Source organism: Euprymna scolopes, chromosome 20 (genome assembly GCF_053919585.1).
Source record: "Euprymna scolopes isolate OS-2025 chromosome 20, ASM5391958v1, whole genome shotgun sequence".
In the NCBI taxonomy this organism is placed as follows: Eukaryota; Metazoa; Mollusca; class Cephalopoda; order Sepiida; family Sepiolidae; genus Euprymna; species Euprymna scolopes.
The window spans coordinates 89,813,736-89,832,354 of record NC_136501.1 but is presented as its reverse complement, the minus strand read 5'-3'; the positions used below and the strand labels follow the sequence as shown (position 1 = coordinate 89,832,354).

General features: G+C 30.1%; 1 protein-coding gene across 12 annotated transcripts in view; it reads right to left on the bottom strand.

Moving 5' to 3' along the window:
• LOC145241637 (titin-like) overlaps nucleotides 1-18,619 on the bottom strand; it is a 698,616-nt gene that overhangs the window by 276,386 nt on the left and 403,611 nt on the right. For 10 of the 12 annotated variants that reach the window (XM_080104717.1, XM_080104719.1, XM_080104723.1 and 7 more), the window contains 6 exons: nucleotides 17,982-18,260; nucleotides 14,710-14,979; nucleotides 11,702-11,968; nucleotides 9,141-9,407; nucleotides 7,985-8,251; nucleotides 798-5,462 (listed from right to left, as the gene is read on the bottom strand). In XM_080104717.1, coding sequence (XP_079960843.1) covers nucleotides 798-5,462; nucleotides 7,985-8,251; nucleotides 9,141-9,407; nucleotides 11,702-11,968; nucleotides 14,710-14,979; nucleotides 17,982-18,260 — 6,015 coding nt within the window. The remainder of the gene's footprint in view (nucleotides 1-797; nucleotides 5,463-7,984; nucleotides 8,252-9,140; nucleotides 9,408-11,701; nucleotides 11,969-14,709; nucleotides 14,980-17,981; nucleotides 18,261-18,619) is intronic. The other 2 variants (XM_080104725.1, XM_080104729.1) reach the window with 2 other exon arrangements.

The following is an 18,619-nucleotide window of genomic DNA, read 5'->3' as shown; positions in this document are numbered from 1 at the left end:
TCTAACTTTTCGTGTGTATGTCCAACACACAGAAATTAGTTTATATATATAGGTTAGTACATAGTTAGTATAGTTTATATATATATATATATATATATATATATATATATATATATATATATGAAAATTTGATAGTGAAAAATAAAATTGAATGGATTACAATATTTATGGACTCATAAAAAATCAACAAATATTGCAATTTATTCGCTTTTATTTTTCATTATCAATTTTTCCTATTTCTTTAATCGTTCTAGCTAATATATTGAACTTTTTATTATTTTGATAGGTTCTTTCCCTCTCATTATATACATATATATAGAGAGAGAGAGAAAGAGAGAAAGAGAGAGAGAGAGAATCAATAAATACAAAGTGCACTTTACTTGTAAGAAAAATAATTAATGAAAACATATTTATTTCAACCACAAGCAATGAAAATATTTCATATTTTACAAGTAAAATGCAACTGTATTGGTGATTATATATATATATCACATTAAGCATAAAAATCATGCAGCGATTATTTCAGAAATAAAAAAAGAAACAGATTTAAAAGGCAAGCTAAATAAACAGGCAATAATATGTTCGAAATTAATGAGTAAAAAAGAATATGAATAAAAAATAAAATTAAAACAAAATGTAAAAAGCAAGTACATAAATATACAAATATATAAATATACAAATACACAAAAAGAGCCAAAAAGATGACGGTTAGGATGTGATTAAATGAAAAATGATCTATAAACAAAGTGTTAAAAATGAACGCATAAAATTAAAAAGTAAGAAATAGAAAGTAATACTTTGATCAATCCTTGGGACCATATAGCTGGCATCTTGGTCAACACCATGGCTATATTCTTGGTCAGATTGAAGGCTTACGTCATGATCAATTGCTTGCAAAATACTAGCATCATGGCTAATCTGTTGCTCAACGTTTACTTTAGCAGTTTGGTCAACTTTCTGGTTAACCCCTTGATCAAGAATAAGATTTTCTTCCACATCTTGACTAATCGACACATCATAATCTGTAGTTACTATGTTAAAGTCTTTATCAACTGGTTTACTCAGCTTTTTATCTACCTTATCAGTTTTTTTATCAACTGGTTTACTAAGCTTTTCTGCTTCTTCTAAATCTTTGCTAATTGGTTTAAAAGGTTTCTTATCAGCTTCTTCTTTACCAACTGGTTTGGAAGGTTTCTTTTCTATTGGTTTAGAAAGCTGTTCAGCTTCCTCTACATCTTTGCTAATAGGTTTAAAAGGTTTCTTATCGGTTTCTTCTTTATCAACTTGTTTAGTAGGTTTCTTTTCAATTGGTTTAGTAAGCGGTTCTGCTTCTTCTATATCTTTGCTAATAGGTTTAAGAGGTTTCTTGTCGGTTTCATCTTTATCAACTGGTTTGGTGGTTTTCTTTTCTATTGGTTTAGAAAGCGGTTCTGCTTCCTCTACATCTTTGCTAATAGGTTTAAAAGGTATTTTATCGGTTTCTTCTTTATCAACTTGTTTAGTAGGTTTCTTTTCAATTTGTTTAGTAAGCGGTTCTGCTTCTTCTATATCTTTGCTAATAGGTTTAAGAGGTTTCTTGTCAGTTTCTTCTTTACCAACTGGTTTAGTAGGTTTCTTTTCAATTGGTTTAGTAAGCGGTTCTGCTTCTTCTATATCTTTGCTAATAGTTTTAAGAGGTTTCTTGTCGGTTTCTTTTTTATCAACTGGTTTGGTGGTTTTCTTTTCAATTGGTTTAGTAAGCGGTTCTGCTTCCTCTACATCTTTGCTAATAGGTTTAAAAGGTTTCTTATCGGTTTCCTCTTTACCATCCGGTTTAGTAGGTTTCTTTTCAATTGGTTTAGTAAGCAGTTCTGCTTCTTCGATATCTTTGCTAATAGGTTTAAGAGGTTTCTTGTCGGTTTCTTCTTTACCAACCGGTTTAGAAGGTTTCTTTTCTATTGGTTTAGTAAGTGATTCTGCTTCTTCTACATCTCTGCTAATCGGTTTCAGAGACTTCTCGTCGGTTTCTTTTTTATCAACTGGTTTAGTGGGTTTCTTTTCAATAGGTTTAGTAAGCGGTTCTGCTTCCTCGACATCTTTGCTAATAGGTTTAAGAGGTTTCTCATCGGTTTCTTTTTTATCAACTGGTTTGGTGGTTTTCTTTTCTATTGGTTTAGTAAGCGGTTCTGCTTCTTCTACGTCTTTGCTAATGGGTTTAAGAGGTTTCTTATCGGTTTCTTCTTTATCAACTGGTTTTGTAGGTTTCTTTTCAATTGGTTTAGTAAGCTCTACAGCTTCTTCTTCATCTTTGCTAATAGGTTTAAGAGGTTTCTTATCGGTTTCTTCTTTATCAACTGGTTTAGTAGGTTTCTTTTCAATTGGTTTAGTAAGTGGTTCTGCTTCCTCTACATCTTTACTAATAGGTTTAAGTGGTTTCTTTTCGGTTTCTTCTTTATCCACTGGTTTAGTAGGTTTCTTTTCAATTGGTTTGGTAAGCTCTACAGCTTCTTCCCCATCTTTGCTAATAGGTTTAAGAGGTTTCTTATCGGTTTCTTCTTTATCAACTGGTTTTATAGGTTTCTTTTCAATTGGTTTAGCAAGTGGTTCTGCTTCTTCTATATCTTTGCTAATAGGTTTAAGAGGTTTCTTATCAGTTTCTTCTTTATCGACTGGTTTGGTAGGTTTCTTTTCAATTGGTTTAGTAAACTCTTCTGTTTCTTTGCTAATGGGTTTAAGAGGCTTCTTATCGGTTTCATCTTTATCACTTGGTTTTGTAGGTTTCTTTTCAAGTGGTTTAGTAAGCGGTTCTGCTTCCTCTACATCTTTGCTAATAGGTTTAAGAGGTTTCTGATCAGTTTCCTTTTTATCAACTGGTTTTGTAGGTTTCTTTTCAATCGGTTTAGAAAGCGGTTCTGCTTCCTCTACATCTTTGCTAATAGGTTTAAGAGGTTTCTGATCAGTTTCCTTTTTATCAACTGGTTTTGTAGGTTTCTTTTCAATTGGTTTAGAAAGCGGTTCTGCTTCCTCTACATCTTTACTAATCGGTTTAAGAGGTTTCTTATCGATTTCTTCCTTTCCAACTGGTTTAGTAGGTTTCTTTTCTATTGGTTTAGCAACCGATTCTGTTTCTTCTATATCTTTGCTAATTGGTTTAAGAGGTTTCTTATCGGTTTCTTCTTTATCAATTGGTTTTGTAGGTTTCTTTTCTATTGGTTTAGCAGGTTCTTCTTCTACATCTTTGCTAATCGGTTTAAGTGGTTTCTTATCGGTTTCTTCTTTATCAACTGGTTTTGTAGGTTTCTTTTCTATTGGTTTAGCAGGTTCTTCTACATCTTTGCTAATAGGTTTAAGAGGTTTCTTGTCGGTTTCTTCTTTATCAACTGGTTTTGTAGGTTTCTTTTCTATTGGTTTACCAGGTTCTTCTACATCTTTGCTAATCGGTTTAAGAGGTTTCTTATCGGTTTCTTGTTTATCAATTGGTTTAGTAGGTTTCTTTTCTATTGGTTTACCAGGTTCTTCTTCTACATCTTTGCTAATCGGTTTAAGAGGTTTCTTATCGGTTTCTTCTTTATCAATTGGTTTGGTAGGTTTCTTTTCAATTGGTTTAGTAAGCGGTTCTGATTCTTCTACATCTTTGCTAATCGGTTTAAGAGGTTTCTTATCGGTTTCTTCTTTATCAACTGGTTTTGTAGGTTTCTTTTCTATTGGTTTAGCAGGTTCTTCTACATCTTTGCTAATCGGTTTAAGAGGTTTCTTATCGGTTTCTTCTTTATCAACTGGTTTTGTAGGTTTCTTTTCTATTGGTTTAGCAGGTTCTTCTACATCTTTGCTAATCGGTTTAAGAGGTTTCTTATCGGTTTCTTCTTTATCAACTGGTTTTGTAGGTTTCTTTTCTATTGGTTTAGCAGGTTCTTCTACATCTTTGCTAATCGGTTTAAGAGGTTTCTTATCGGTTTCTTCTTTATCAACTGGTTTTGTAGGTTTCTTTTCAATTGGTTTAGTAAGCGGTTCTGCTTCTTCTACATCTTTACTAATCGGTTTAAGAGGTTTCTTATCGATTTCTTCCTTTCCAACTGGTTTAGTAGGTTTCTTTTCTATTGGTTTAGCAACCGGTTCTGCTTCTTCTATATCTTTGCTAATAGGTTTAAGAGGTTTCTGATCGGTTTCTTCTTTATCAACTGGTTTAGTAGGTTTCTTTTCAATTGGTTTAGCAGGTTCTTCTTCTACATCTTTGCTGATCGGTTTAAGAGGTTTCTTATCGGTTTCATCTTTATCAACTGGTTTTGTAGGTTTCTTTTCTATTGGTTTAGCAGGTTCTTCTTCTACATCTTTGCTAATAGGTTTAAGAGGTTTCTTATCGATTTCTTCTTTATCAACTGGTTTTGTAGGTTTCTTTTCTATTGGTTTAGTAAGCGGTTCTGGTTCTTCTACATCTTTGCTAATGGGTTTAAGAGGTTTCTTATCGGTTTCTTCTTTACCAACTGGTTTTGTGGGTTTCTTTTCAATTGGTTTGGTAGGCTCTTTTGCTTCCTCTACATCTTTACTAATGGGTTTAAGTGGTTTCTTATCGGTTTCATCTTTGTCAGCTGGTTTAGTGGGTTTCTTTTCAATTTGTTTAGTAGACTCTTCCACTTCCTCTACATCTTTGCTAATAGGTTTAAGAGGTTTCTTATCGGTTTCATCTTTATCAACTGGTTTTGTGGGTTTCTTTTCAATTGGTTTGGTAGATTCTTCAGCTTCGTCTACATCTTTTCTAACCGGTTTAATAGGTTTCTTATCGGTTTTTTCTTTATCAACTGGTTCAATAGGTTTTTTATCTACCTCTTGAGCCTTTTTATCAATTGATTTAAGAGTTATTTGCTCAGATTCATCATCATCTTTAATGATAGGTTTTGCAGGTTTTTTATCCGCTTCATTAATTACTGTATCAATTGACTTTTTATGTTTAATCTCAGACACTTTACTAACCTGATCTTCATCTTTTATCTTTATATCCAAACTTGTCTCAAGACTTACATCAAATTCTGATTCTAGATCAATTTCAGAACTAATAATTGTATCAACTTCTTCATCCAACCGTTGGTAAACTCTTGTACTTTCTTTTTGATCTATGTTTAAGTCAATACTAATTTCTTGATCAGTTTCGGGGGTAACCTTTATGTTAACTTCTTGGTCAATTTTTTGGTCAACTTTGGGGCTGATTATTTTATCAGTTTTTAATCTAAGAGTTTCATCAGCTTCATGGATGACCATTTGACCAATTTCTTTGTCAACCTTGATGCTAGCATCTGTGTCAACAGATCTGTCAACTTTGATGCTAGCATCTTGGTCAACCTTTTTGCTAATTTGTTGATCAACTTGATAGCCAATCTCTTGATCAATCTCATCACCACTAACTATTTGGTGGCCTTTCTTTTGACCAACTTGAAGGTCAATTTCATGGCTACTATCACTGCCTACGTCTTGACCATCAGTGGCAATAGCTGAAAAATGTAAGTGACAATGTTTGGAAAACATTTCTCTGTTTTCAGCATGTTCAAAAATCATTAAAATCCGTCTGTTTCCAATGAAGAATAAAAATGGTTCAGGCCTAGTATTAAATGATTTATACAAAAAAATATATATATACAAATAATTTATAGGAGTGGATTATTATGAGAGATTAAAAGCAAGACAAGCCAAATGCAAAAGTGAAATGAGTTTTTCCGTGTTTTTCTTTTTTATTACTTAATTAGATTGATTTTTCTTTTTAATTACATATGTGACTTGCTTCAGAAACACTTGAGAGTAAGCTCCGTCGAACATAATATTTCAGAAAAAAAAAAAAAACTTCTTCAAATGATGAATGCTCAGTTCAGTTCTTGAAACCTGCAAAGGACGGCCATTGTTTTAAGTTGAGCATTTATCATCTGAAGAAGAGATTTTTTTATGAAATATTGTGATACGGACTCCACCTCAATTGACACAGAAAGCAAATAAGATATGTAATTAAAAAGAAAAATCAATGTAATTAAATAATAAAATAAGCGAAAAAAAAAAATAGAAAAAAAAGCATGTAACTTTTGCATTCGTCTGGTCTTGCTTCCAATCCATACATTATACCCTGTTCCAATAAATTATCTCTCTATATATACTGCACACAATGCTTCAATCAAACTATATAACTTTCTTAAAATAAAGTATTCGTGACAAAAAAAATCACAGTGGATTACATTAAAAGTATTATTATTATCTACTAAAGTTGAATAGATAACAGTTTATAAAATAAATCTGATGTTACACATTAAGAAATAAAATTGGAAAACATTTCTGAAAGTGTTTGTATAAGAGATAGACATTTCACAGAATGTCTCCATAATATTAGCATAGTATTGGTTGTATTATTTGCTGTTTCAAAATAGATACGTTATTATCAATTGTTCATACATCACTTAATTTAGGCATACAAGCTGCATGAAAGAATAAAAAGCAATAAAATATTTTGCAACTGATTTAACAGCAAAATGTGAGTTATAATATATGGGAAAATATTTCTGTTTATAACATGTTAAAAAATCATTAGCATCAATGATTCAAGGCTATTATTAAATAATTTATACAAAACAGCATTCATGATGAATATAATAAATTATAAAGATTCAATAAATAACAGTTTTAGAAAAATTAATCTGAATTCGAAAACATAAAAATGTGAACAATCCCTGAAAGTGTCTGAAATAGACATTTTACATAATATTAGCATATTATGGGTAGTAGTAGTAGTAGTAGTATTTACTGCTTCAAAAGAGAAGATGTTATAATGAAATGTTCATAAAGCTCGTATTAAATACAAAACTAATTGTATATAAAAAAATACATAATAACAAAATATTTTGGTATTGTTTAAATAGCAAAGTTAAACTTTCTAAAGAAGTAATATTAAAATGTCAGCAAAATATTTATGAAAAATTGTTTTGTTTAATATGGTTCTAAAACAACAAGGGATGAATTGGATTTGAGATATTTCAGAATGAGGAACAATACATTTTGCCATAGCATCCATTTTTATTTTACTTTCAACTGAATTATAAATGAAACAATACATACATTTATAATTTTGCTATCGCATATTTTTTAAAAAAGGTTCTATTTACAAAAAAAAACTATTAAAAAGTTTTATTTACAAAATTTTCTACTTAAAAATGCATTTATTTACAAAACGTTTTATTACTAGTTTAAAAATGCATAGTTTTATTCACAAGCCCGTTTTGTTATACGCATATTCTTAATTAATTAGTTTTATTTTTGTTTTGTAAACTTTGAAGATTTATAAACAAGAATTAAAAATATATAGTTTTATTTACAAACTTTTATTAAAGCAAATACATAAATAAACGAAACAAATAAATAAAAAAAAACATTTAAATAAAAAGATACTGTTCAAAAATGGCTTCACACAATTTGTAAAAAGGTATTTTTTGAATATCTTTCATGCTACAGGAATTCCTTCAGATAGTACTCCAAGTTAGATCTACATCCGAGCATTCATTTAATAAACCTTCATGATGATTCGCTTTCTATTATGTGCGTGGGTGCTATTGTAAGAATTCAGAAAAAAATGTTTCATAAATAAAATTTCTTTTTTATTAATTAAAAATGTGCATATAACAAAACGTGCTTGTAAATAAAACTATCTCATTTTGGGGCTAATAGTAAACCTTTTTGTCAAGAGAACACTTTTTTACATAATAAAATTTTTTTCTAAATACAGTTCTTTTTTTATAAAAAAAAAAAGAAATCTGCAGGAAAATATGTATTATTTTGTTTATAATTCAACCAGAGGTAAACATTAGAAAAATCGGTATAAAGGCAAAATGTATTCTTTGGTCGTTGCTTGTTTTGTGGTGTCTACAGTCTATTTGATCTAAATATGTTTTACAAAATCGAATAAATAGTAACTACTTGATAAAAACAACCAAAGATAATAGAAAATAATGAAAGTAAATGTGGAAAGCTTTAAACTTACCATCCACCATTAGAAGAGCCGAGCTTTTGACCCCATCAACCACGATAGTGTACTCCCCTTCATCATCCAGTTCAGAGGGTTGAATGATCATTCGATGGATGCAGCCATCCACAATAAGCTCAATCCGTTCATTGCCATAGAACTGTTCATTTTCAAACTTCCACACAGCTTTCTTATTGGGCTTGCTGATTTCACATTCCATAACGGCCTTTTCTTTTTCCATAATTTTTAAATCTTTAAGTGGTTTGTGGAATTTGATTGCTTCCTCTGTTAAGAAAGAACAATTTAAAAAATTACATTCGAGCTCAAGAATAAATATTACATATAATTAAGGATCATATATAATGGGTATACAGATATGTATAATTCCTCAGGGAGCTGAACGTTCCTGCCTTGCATAGTTCCAGATAGACAAGATAAAGTACTTGTTAGCCTCCCTCTGATATTTCAGAGGGTTACCATAAAGAGAATAAATGGAACTCCTCAGCCAAGGTGAAAGCAATCCATCCAGGAGAAGATAACTCTGTTGACAAAACAAACTGGATAGAAAGAGTCTGCTAGCCTTGTAAAGAAATCTTCTAGTAATGGTGCTACAAACAAAACACATATTTTCAATCTGTTTGATGGCTGAAGACATCTCCAGATATTTCATATTGCCCGGTTCTATAGGCGTTTAACAATGGCTTTCTTGTAGTGATAGGAACATTCATTCTTGTAATTTAAAAGACTAGAATTTAAGCTGATTGTTTTTTCGTAAGTAGAAGCGTTAAACATATTATTATATGTGTCAATAAGAACATCAAGGAATTAAATTTTATTATTTCTGCTTTGTGTTTAGTTCTATGATGAATTTAAGAACTGGTTTTTCGAAACGGTTCCAAAGTTTGTGTTTTTCATCATTATTATCAGCTGGAATAAGAATATCATCAGAACAGTGTATGTAAATATAGCGTTTTATAATGTTATTAAATATTATGTTTTCTAGGTTTTTCAATATGGAATTTGCTTCCAAATAGCCATTGTTAAAAATCTAATAACCTGTGTGATACTTTCTGGAGTGATAGAATGATCCAACCATATTTCCAGAAACCTTAGCAACAGATGAGCCATTTGGTGAATTAGTAGAATCAAAGAAATAGAAAGAAACCGTATTTACCATCAACATAAAGAGTAGCCTTTGTTTCCACACCTTCAATAACACATGAGTATTCAGCTTCATCATCCAAGGCACTTTCAGCAAAGACAAGTTGCCGAACACAACCATCAGAAACAAACTTAATCTTGTCTGAGGATTTGAGCTCTTTGCCGTCTTTCAGCCACTTAACAGTAGCGCTAGGTTTGGTAACTTCACATTCCAAAGTGGCCTTCTGCTTTTCTTTCACATGAACGTCATTCAACGGTTTTCTGAATGCAGCAGGAAGTTCTGGAAAAAAATTATTTAAAAGAAATATCTCTAATAAATTCTATTTATAGTATACAGTGAGTTGATGGTGGCTGAACGATTAATGACACAGGCTGACAACCTAGGTATGTTAAGTTCGAAAAGATGTTTTCAGTGACACCTCCCCAGATGTGGCAGTGACACTCCCACTTATGATGCATCTGACTCTCATACACAAAGAGGAATGAGCCAAGAGTATTACTAAGTTTTGATACTTTTAATTTTCAATCAGAACAACCTCATCTCAGCTTTCCTTTGAGAGAAAGACTAAAACAATTTTTTTTAAAGTCATACTTTAAATAAGAAAAATTGTAAACATGGTGATATTTTGCATTTTCGATATGCTTTCATGCGTTGCAGACGTCTATTATTAAAATTAATAATTTAAAACGTTTTTTTTTTTCACACCGTTATCCTTTGTAATGTATTCGTTGAAATTTAAATTTGAGAAAACGTCTACCTTTTCTCTATTTTCTTTGTTCTGTTCAAAACTCATTTCACGCTCATACGCAACCAGAATAGATGTATATTCTTAAACATGACATAGAAATCGAACATAGCACATTGAGCTTGCAACTCTGCCACCAACGTAGCCGTGTCAAGTTTGAATCTAGTTCGTTCCACAGAAACGCTTTCACTTAGAATATTAGTCTTAGCTTCACATAGTCCCACCTGCAAGTACCCAATGTCTTTCTAGAAAGCATTCTAACTAGAAAGATATCGGGGAAACCAATGGCAACATCTAAATCATCTGATTAATATGAAATGAACAAATTATTTATATAAAGTTAGGCATATATATATATATATATATATATATATATATATATATATATTTGTAGTCATCGACATACAATCCTGTTTCGTTGTATCACAACTCATCGGTGCCGCTAGACTAGCATCTCTCTCAATCCAAGGTTTAATAAATTATGTTAAGAAACACTTTAGCAAGAGTTTGAAATATATTTATTAATAGGAAAGGAAGCACATATATAGGTGCTAGTTCTTATTCCACGGAGTTTCAAAGAATGTAAGGATTCTTCTTTTCAGAGGAAAGAAAACTAGTTAGCAAAACATATAGATAGCGGCGCTAGAAGATTTGCTGGGTTTATAATTTCTGAAACTGCATTCCATGATTGTGGTCATGGAATGTAAAATACTATTTGTAAAAAAAGTTTTTATAAATTGTTTGTGCAAAGTGATGTTTGTAAAAATAGAGGAAGGGGGAGGGGAGAAAATGAAAAGTCAAACTGCTTCAGGTAAATCCAAGTGTGAGAAGTCCTTTGTAAAAGTCCTGCAGTGAAGGATGTGAATAGCTGTTTTCAGGGTTGAAAAAAACAAAACGATACAATGGTGGATACTTTATGGAAATTTAATCCTGTGCGGTTGTGTTGAGAAACCGAAAAAGCTGTTAGGAGATGGTATTAGATCCGTGAACTGGGGGAAGATTTGAATAGACAAACAGGTCTCAGGAACACAATATGTGCGATACTGTTGGCCTTTCAGATTCCATGAGCCGTAAACTTCTATATTTGTATGTAAAGAATTCATCCCCTAAACTAATTTGAAACACAGCTGCTAGATGTAAAAGGTGGTTTATATTTGGTTTAATTTCGTTTAATGACAATGTAGCAAAGAGAGTGTAGAGTGCCAAAATTCAGATACATTTTTGTGAAATTTTGACTAGACATAAATTAATGTTTGTCAAATCTCAGTAGTTTAAAGGATTTAAAAGGTGCATAATATGAGCACATCACAGTTCAAAATTCTAATATTTCAGATTTGCATTAAGTTTGAACCTTAGTCATTAGACACAGATTAAGATTCTGCGAAATTCAATTTCTTCTTAAGATCCCTTAAAACAAAGAATGCTTATAACTTCACAAAGAATTAAATTAAATCACATTTTAAATAAAAAGGAGGCCAATTTGTTTAATTTGAAAAAATGATATTTAGTAGATAATTAATTTTGTGAAATAAAAACTCATTTTTTTAAATAATATTGACACTGACAGACATTTATTATTTCAAAAGGAATTTTATTATTAAAGGTAAATTCTTATATAGAAAGCACCGTGGAATTTTTATGGAGTCTGCTAGTAAAACAACAATAAATACATTTGAAGTACATGCCAATGAAATCACATTAAAAGAATGCTAACATACCTTCAACATTTAAAGTGCATGTCAATGAAATCACATTAAAAGAATGATAACATACCTTTAACATTTGAAGTACATGTCAATGAAATCACATTAAAAGAATGCTATCATACCTTCAACATTTAAAGTTGCTTTAGTTGACACATCACCGCAGACACAGGTGTATTCTGCTTGATCATCCAAAGTAGCATTATGAAGAATTAGGTTCTGTCTGAAGCCATCAGTAACAAATACAATCTTGTCACTTGGTGTCAGTTCTTTGCCATTCTTTAACCACTTCACAGGTGCGTTTTGTTTGGTCAAATCACATTTCAATGTTGCAGTCTGTTTTTCTTTGACTGTCACGTTTGTAAGATTTGCACTGAATGTGGCTGGAAGTTCTAGACAAACAAATAAAAGACAAATAAATAAATCGTTTGTGTTTTACGTTATTTCTTACAATATTCCACTGAAGAATTTATTGATGAATTTTTCAGTCATTTTACATATTTATTAACGAATTAATTTCATTATTTATTTAAAAATTGATTTTATTATTTATTAAAAAATAATTTAACCATTCAAGTAAGAATTAATTTTATCATTTATTAAAAAAATAATTTCACTATGATTTTTAATAATTTCGTTAAATAACTTTTCATTTTATTTAAATAACTTTGTTATTTATCAAAAATAATTTAATCATTTGTGTAAAAATTAAATTGAGTATTTATCAAAAACTTAATTTCATGATTTATTAAAAGAAATTAATTTCATTATTTATTAAAAAAATTAATTTCATTATTTAAAAAAAATAATTTCATTATTTATTAAAATAATTTGATGACTTACTAAAATTAATTTTATTATTTATTAAAAAATAATTTAATTACATATTATAACATTAATTTCATTATTTATAAAAAAATTATTTTCAGTATTTATTTTTTTTAAATTCATTATTTATGAAAAAATTAATTTCATTATTAATTAAAACATTAATTTGATAATTTCAATATTTATTAATAATTTTCAGATTTTATCGACTAGTTTTGTCTGTTTATCGCAACAGTGACATGGCAAATTAATCCACCAGACAAAATTTGTGCAAATTTTAACTTGTTTTCTGATGTTTTCAAATTACTTTACAAATAGTTTTCTAATTTTTACGGCATTCATTTTTTCATTAAGTATGCCATTATTATCATGTTTAATTTGTAGTAATCTAAAAATCGAAAGCAAAATGTCTTCTCGGCACACCTAGAAGCAATGAGCTTTGATCAATGTGGGAAAACCCGTCATATTAGACAATTGCTATTCATTTGGTTACTCCCCTTTTTGTGGGGAGCTGGTTTTTCCAAACATCTCACGAAAACAAACAAATACACAGAAAGCGTAGAGCTTAACTGGTTCTGCAGGATTTCATTTCTCTATGGCGTGATGTTTGACCTAGAAAACCAACCATTCTTACTTCTCTGTCCTCTTAGCGTCGCGGTAAGTTGTCAGGCTTTATTTTCTGCCTTCGCCTCAAGGTTTTGGGTTCGAGCCTACCTACCAAAATATTTTTCTTTACATTTCCAAACACCTGGGCAATGCCAGGCACCCTCGCTAGTCTATAATATAAAAGCCAAAATGTGTGTTAGTGTGTGCACATTTTTTGTATGTCCGGCAAAGGCTTTTTTCGAGGGGGGTAGCGCTCGGGGAGGTTCACTAATTCTTACAACTATAATATCTCCGATTTACAAAAGGAGGTCGCGTCTATCTTTTATTTGAGCGACTTTTACACACTATTTTCGCGCTATTTCTTCCTCTCTGCATGTTTGTTTGGTGTTTTCGTATAAAAGTGAAACTGATTCGAAAAAAAATCGAGTCACTGGCCTTTGTGATCAGCAGGTGTTGAAGGCATCAGCTTTGATCACTGTGAGGAATACCTCTTTATATCAGACAATTGCTATTCATTAAGACACTGCCAGAGCTCCTCCCTCTTGGGGGAGCTGATTTCCCCCACCACAGCAGAAAGAACTGACTTCCAGCCAAACTTAAGTGCATGATTTCATTTCTTCTCCTGCATTAACTCATTCACTTTAACTTACTACATGTCAACTTTTTAATTGTTAAATTAGAACGCTTTTCACTTCCTGTCCCGTCATGGCCAAGCGGTAAGGTTTTTTTTCACTTTCTTTTCCACCTTCACATCAAGGCTTCAGGTTCGAGCCCACCTGCCTACTACAACTTTTTTTCTCAACACACACCTACAAACACCTGGGCAATGCCGGGCACCCACGCTAGTCTAAAATATAAAAGGGAAAGTGTGTGTTAGTTTGTGTGTGTGCATTTGTATGTCTGCCAAAAGCTTTTGCCAGACGTATTGGACTCTGACAAAATTGGCATCGTTAGAAAGATCAATCTCTTGAACAAAAAATATGTAAAAATTGTCCAAAAAGATTAATTTTGTTTGGGTGAACTGGGCCATTTCTTACAAGGAAGGGTCACGTTTTGTGTTGACATTTTTGCAAGTCATATGCCTAGCAATCGCAATGTATATTTAAAAACGTTATTTCCACCCATCAGGACCTCATAAGTTGCTGTGGCCGTGACAGCTAGTGCATTAGCTTTTTATTACCTCTTGCTCTTTCGAGTTACAGGTTCGAGCCTGCCTACTGTGGCTAATATTTTTTATTTGTTTTTTTTTTTGTTTTTTTTGGTTGCACGGGCATTCGTTGCTATTTTAATTGAAACATAAGTTCATTTACTTTTTTCTTAGGGCTGGGAGTTGCTCAATATCCTAAGTATATCACCTCTTTCCACCAGGGCAATGCCGGGTATTCATGTTAGTTTTTAATAAATAATATTTGATTTTATTATTTATTATTTACAAAACAAAACATACCTTATCTTACTACCAACCCTTCAAAACTAATATACTTTGGGCCATATCTTTAATCATCGTTCTTTCTCTCAACTCAATCGTTGTCACTTCCTTTCCTGTTAATAGCTATTCCATCAAAATTTCCTGCCCAGCATATCTATATTGTCCAGATTAAATCTTCCAGTGAGGTCATCAGATCTTAAAGATTCGCATTACATTATTGAATGCAGTGAATGTATTTGCCAATAAATAAATATAGAAAATCAATCTTACCAATGACTTTCAGTTTGGCTGCAACTTGTTTTTCTGATGGCAACTGACAACTATATTCATCTTCATCATCCAACGTTGTATCCAAGATGGTAAGTTTCTGGATACATTTGTCACATGACATTTGGATGCGTTGGCTTGGTTTAAGTGGCTTGTTGTTCTTCTTCCATTGTACTTTTACATTTGGTTTGTTCAATTCACACTCAAATACTGTCGTCTGCTTCTCGGTGACTGTTTGATCTTCCATTTCTCGTTTGAAAACTGGTTCGTCTTCTACAAAAGTTAAAAAAAAACACTGAATTAAAACAAGTTTTCATAAAACATTGAGGAAAAAATGTACTATTTTATCTCTCTTAAGGTTATAATTTTTAAATCAAATATTTTTTACAATTTCTTTTTTTTATTTGAGTTTTCAAAATTAAGTTAAAAATTTATATTTATAACATTTACAGTAAAGTTAGATTTTTAACAATATGTTTTGGAAGATAATATGAATTGAGAAATGTTAATTTTTAACATTTTTAGATTAATACTTATAAAAATTATGAGTAATTCAAAACATTTTTTTAGAGTTTATGAAAACGATTTTATGATAAATATTTTAACATTTTTAAATTCAAAAATATTTTTTACTTTATTTAAAATATTTTATACTTCATAGTAGAACATTTTTTAAATATTATTATATACTTTTTTAGTTTATGAATCTTATGATTCATATTAAAATATTTTAAATCCAAAAACATTTCTTTTTAATTTATAAATATATTTAATGATCGATATTATTATATTTTAAAGTCACTAAAGGCATGAACTAATTTAAAATAAATAATTTAGGTAAGACTTTTTTTTTTTTATTGAATAGCAAAATGAATTGGATATTTTAAAAAGGGATTTTAAAGATTGGTCATGGGCATGCAAAAGAAAGTGCAGTTGAGAGGAAAATATTTAAAGTAGAAATATAGGTTATCTAAATCTAGATCAATCTAAAATTTCGGGCATATTGAAACGATTAGCTTTGACAATCGATGCCAAATTTCATCAACTAATTTTGGCTGTTTTTGCAGTGGTGACAAGGGAAATAATTTGACTATGTAAAATTTGTTTTCTGATGTTTGCTGATGATTTTGCAAATATTAATTTGTTTCCTGATTTCTGCAGATTTGATTATTTTAATATTTTTGCAAATATTTGTTTGCTGATTATTTTGCAAATTTAATTATTTTTGATTTGCAGATTTCATTATTTAAAAGTAATGCAAATATTTGCTGATTATTTTGTAGATTTCATTATTGTATAAATTATTTTGCAAATATTTGTTTGCTGATTATTTTGAAGATTTCATCATTTTTGTAATATTTTTTGCAAATATTTGTTTGCTAATTATTTTGGGGATTTTATTATTTTATAAATGTTTTTACAAATATTTGTTTGTTGATTATTTTGCAGATTTAATTATCTTTTTAAATATCTTTGCAAATATTTGTTTGCTGATTATTTTGCAGATTTGACTTGCTTTTTTAAATATTTTGCAAATATTTGTTTTTTGATTATTTTGCAGATTTGATTTTTTTTTCATTAGATATGCCATTATTATATTTAATTTGTAATAGATTTAAATTTTATTAGAAAACAAATTAATATTCATTTGAGAAAATAATCCACAGGAATCAGAAAACAAATTAATATTTGCAACCCCCCCCCCCCAAAAAAAAAAACAGAAAAAAAATAATTTTTAAAAAAATCCATAAAAATCAGATAAATATGTGTACAAATTTGCACAGTGGATTATTTTGCTCTGTCGCTGCTGTGAAAAAAAGACAAAACTAGCTCATAAAATTTGACAGCCATTTTGAAGAACTAATCATTTCAATATACTCATAAATTCAAAGTACTACGTTTTAAATGTATAGTTTTTAAAATCTAATCTGCCTTACACAAGTGAATTAATCAATATTAATGCATCGAATATTTGTGGTTAAGTTTCAATTTAAATTATACACAACTTTAATAATAAGGTGTAATAATCTCTTATCAAATTACAAAACGAGAATATTTACTTTATGTTATTATTTCTAATAATAAGTAGTAATAATTTCATATCAATTAAAATAAGTCATTAGTATTTAACTTTATAGATATTTGAAATAAAACTTATTATTTCTACTATTAACAACATAAAATATTTGAAAGGAAATGCAGTTGGGACATTAGTCAAAACCAATTTATTTTACTTTACCATTTCATTTGTAACCTATCTGCATAAAAAGAAATACATAAGTCATAAGGATTTTGAATTTTGTAAATATCCGATCTCAGCAAAGTAGCCATCTTGCTTTACATTACTAGCTAAACAAAGATTGCTACTTTGCTTGGATACAATATTTACGAAAGTTAAAATTCTTGTAACTTCTATTAAATATTAACAATTTTTTAGACACACAAGAACTATCCATTTGTGGAACAATACCACTGAGCTGCTTTCTAACTGACTATAGTATGATTGTTTCCAAGTCCAATGTTAACAAATCCTTGTTGAGCCGTCCTCTTAAGTAATTTAATTTCTGGCCAGTTTCAACCATTGTTACCAATCCTTATGCTGTTGTTTCATCACCTACCTGACACTCATTGACCCTTATCCTCGAGTGGCCTATGGGCCTTGATATGCGGCGGCTCGTTAGAACATTTAAAAAAATAGGTAAAAAATGAGTATGTAAAGCAAAATAAACATTTTTTTTATTAATTTCCCAATTATATTTCCTTTAAAATAATTTATCTTGGTAATCAAATATTTAACATCATTATAAAAATAATTATAATTTAATAATTATATCATATTGGTATTATAATATATAATAGTAAGGATTAAATTGTTTATATTATATTAAATAATCATATTATGATAGATAATAGTAATAGACTAGATTGTTTTCTTTGACTCATATAGTCTGCAATACATGCAGTTTTGTATTGTTTAATGACAATGTGCAATTAGCTTAATTAACTTTCAGAGATAGACATCAATATTGACTTTTGAAATTGTGATACTGACAGAAGTCATGCAGAATGGTGTATATATATAGAGAGAGAAAGATGTACAAGAAATACAGAGAGAAATATCTGCAAAGAAAAAGTATAGAAAAAGTACAGAAAAAGAACATGCCAAGTGGGTCAAATGAGAAGGCAATGATAATCAGAATGTATATTTATCATGCAATGATTGTGCAAAGATGCAGATTTCATCAGCATATTCATTTAGAAACACTCGTAGTTACCCTTCACAGTAACAGTTCCCTGTGTTGAGTTCTTGCCGAGTTTGCAACTATAGAGACCAGCATCGGTGAGTTCAACATTATGCACAACAAGTTGGAATTCAGTTTTCTCTGGATTAGTGCAATTAATTTTATATTTATTATCTTGCTTTATTTCTTTATTCTTAAAATACCATTTCACACCCGGCTGTGGTTTCGATATGGTCACATCAAGAGTAAACAACTCTTGTTTTTCATGGACCACCATATCAGACAATCCTCTAATGAAGACCGCTGGTACTTCTGTAAGATAGTGATGTTAGTGTGGTTAGATAAATAGAGTTAGTACATTTATAATTACGGAAATGTACATCTCTATTTGGGAAAAGATGAAAATGAGTTTATCAAAATTTATAAGATATTTTTTATGCTTACAATATTAAAAATAAAAACATGTTATTTCATTACAAAGATTGATCAGAATTATTGGATAAAAAGCAGTTGATAAGCGAATTTCATGTTTTGAAATGTTTTTTAGATTAGATAAGGGTTAATAATTTGTATTATTTGAATTACTGTTCTCATCTTAGGTGTAATTCCCACAAGGATTCTGTCGATATAAACTCCGGCCTTCTTCAATACATTTTACTGAACTTGGAACT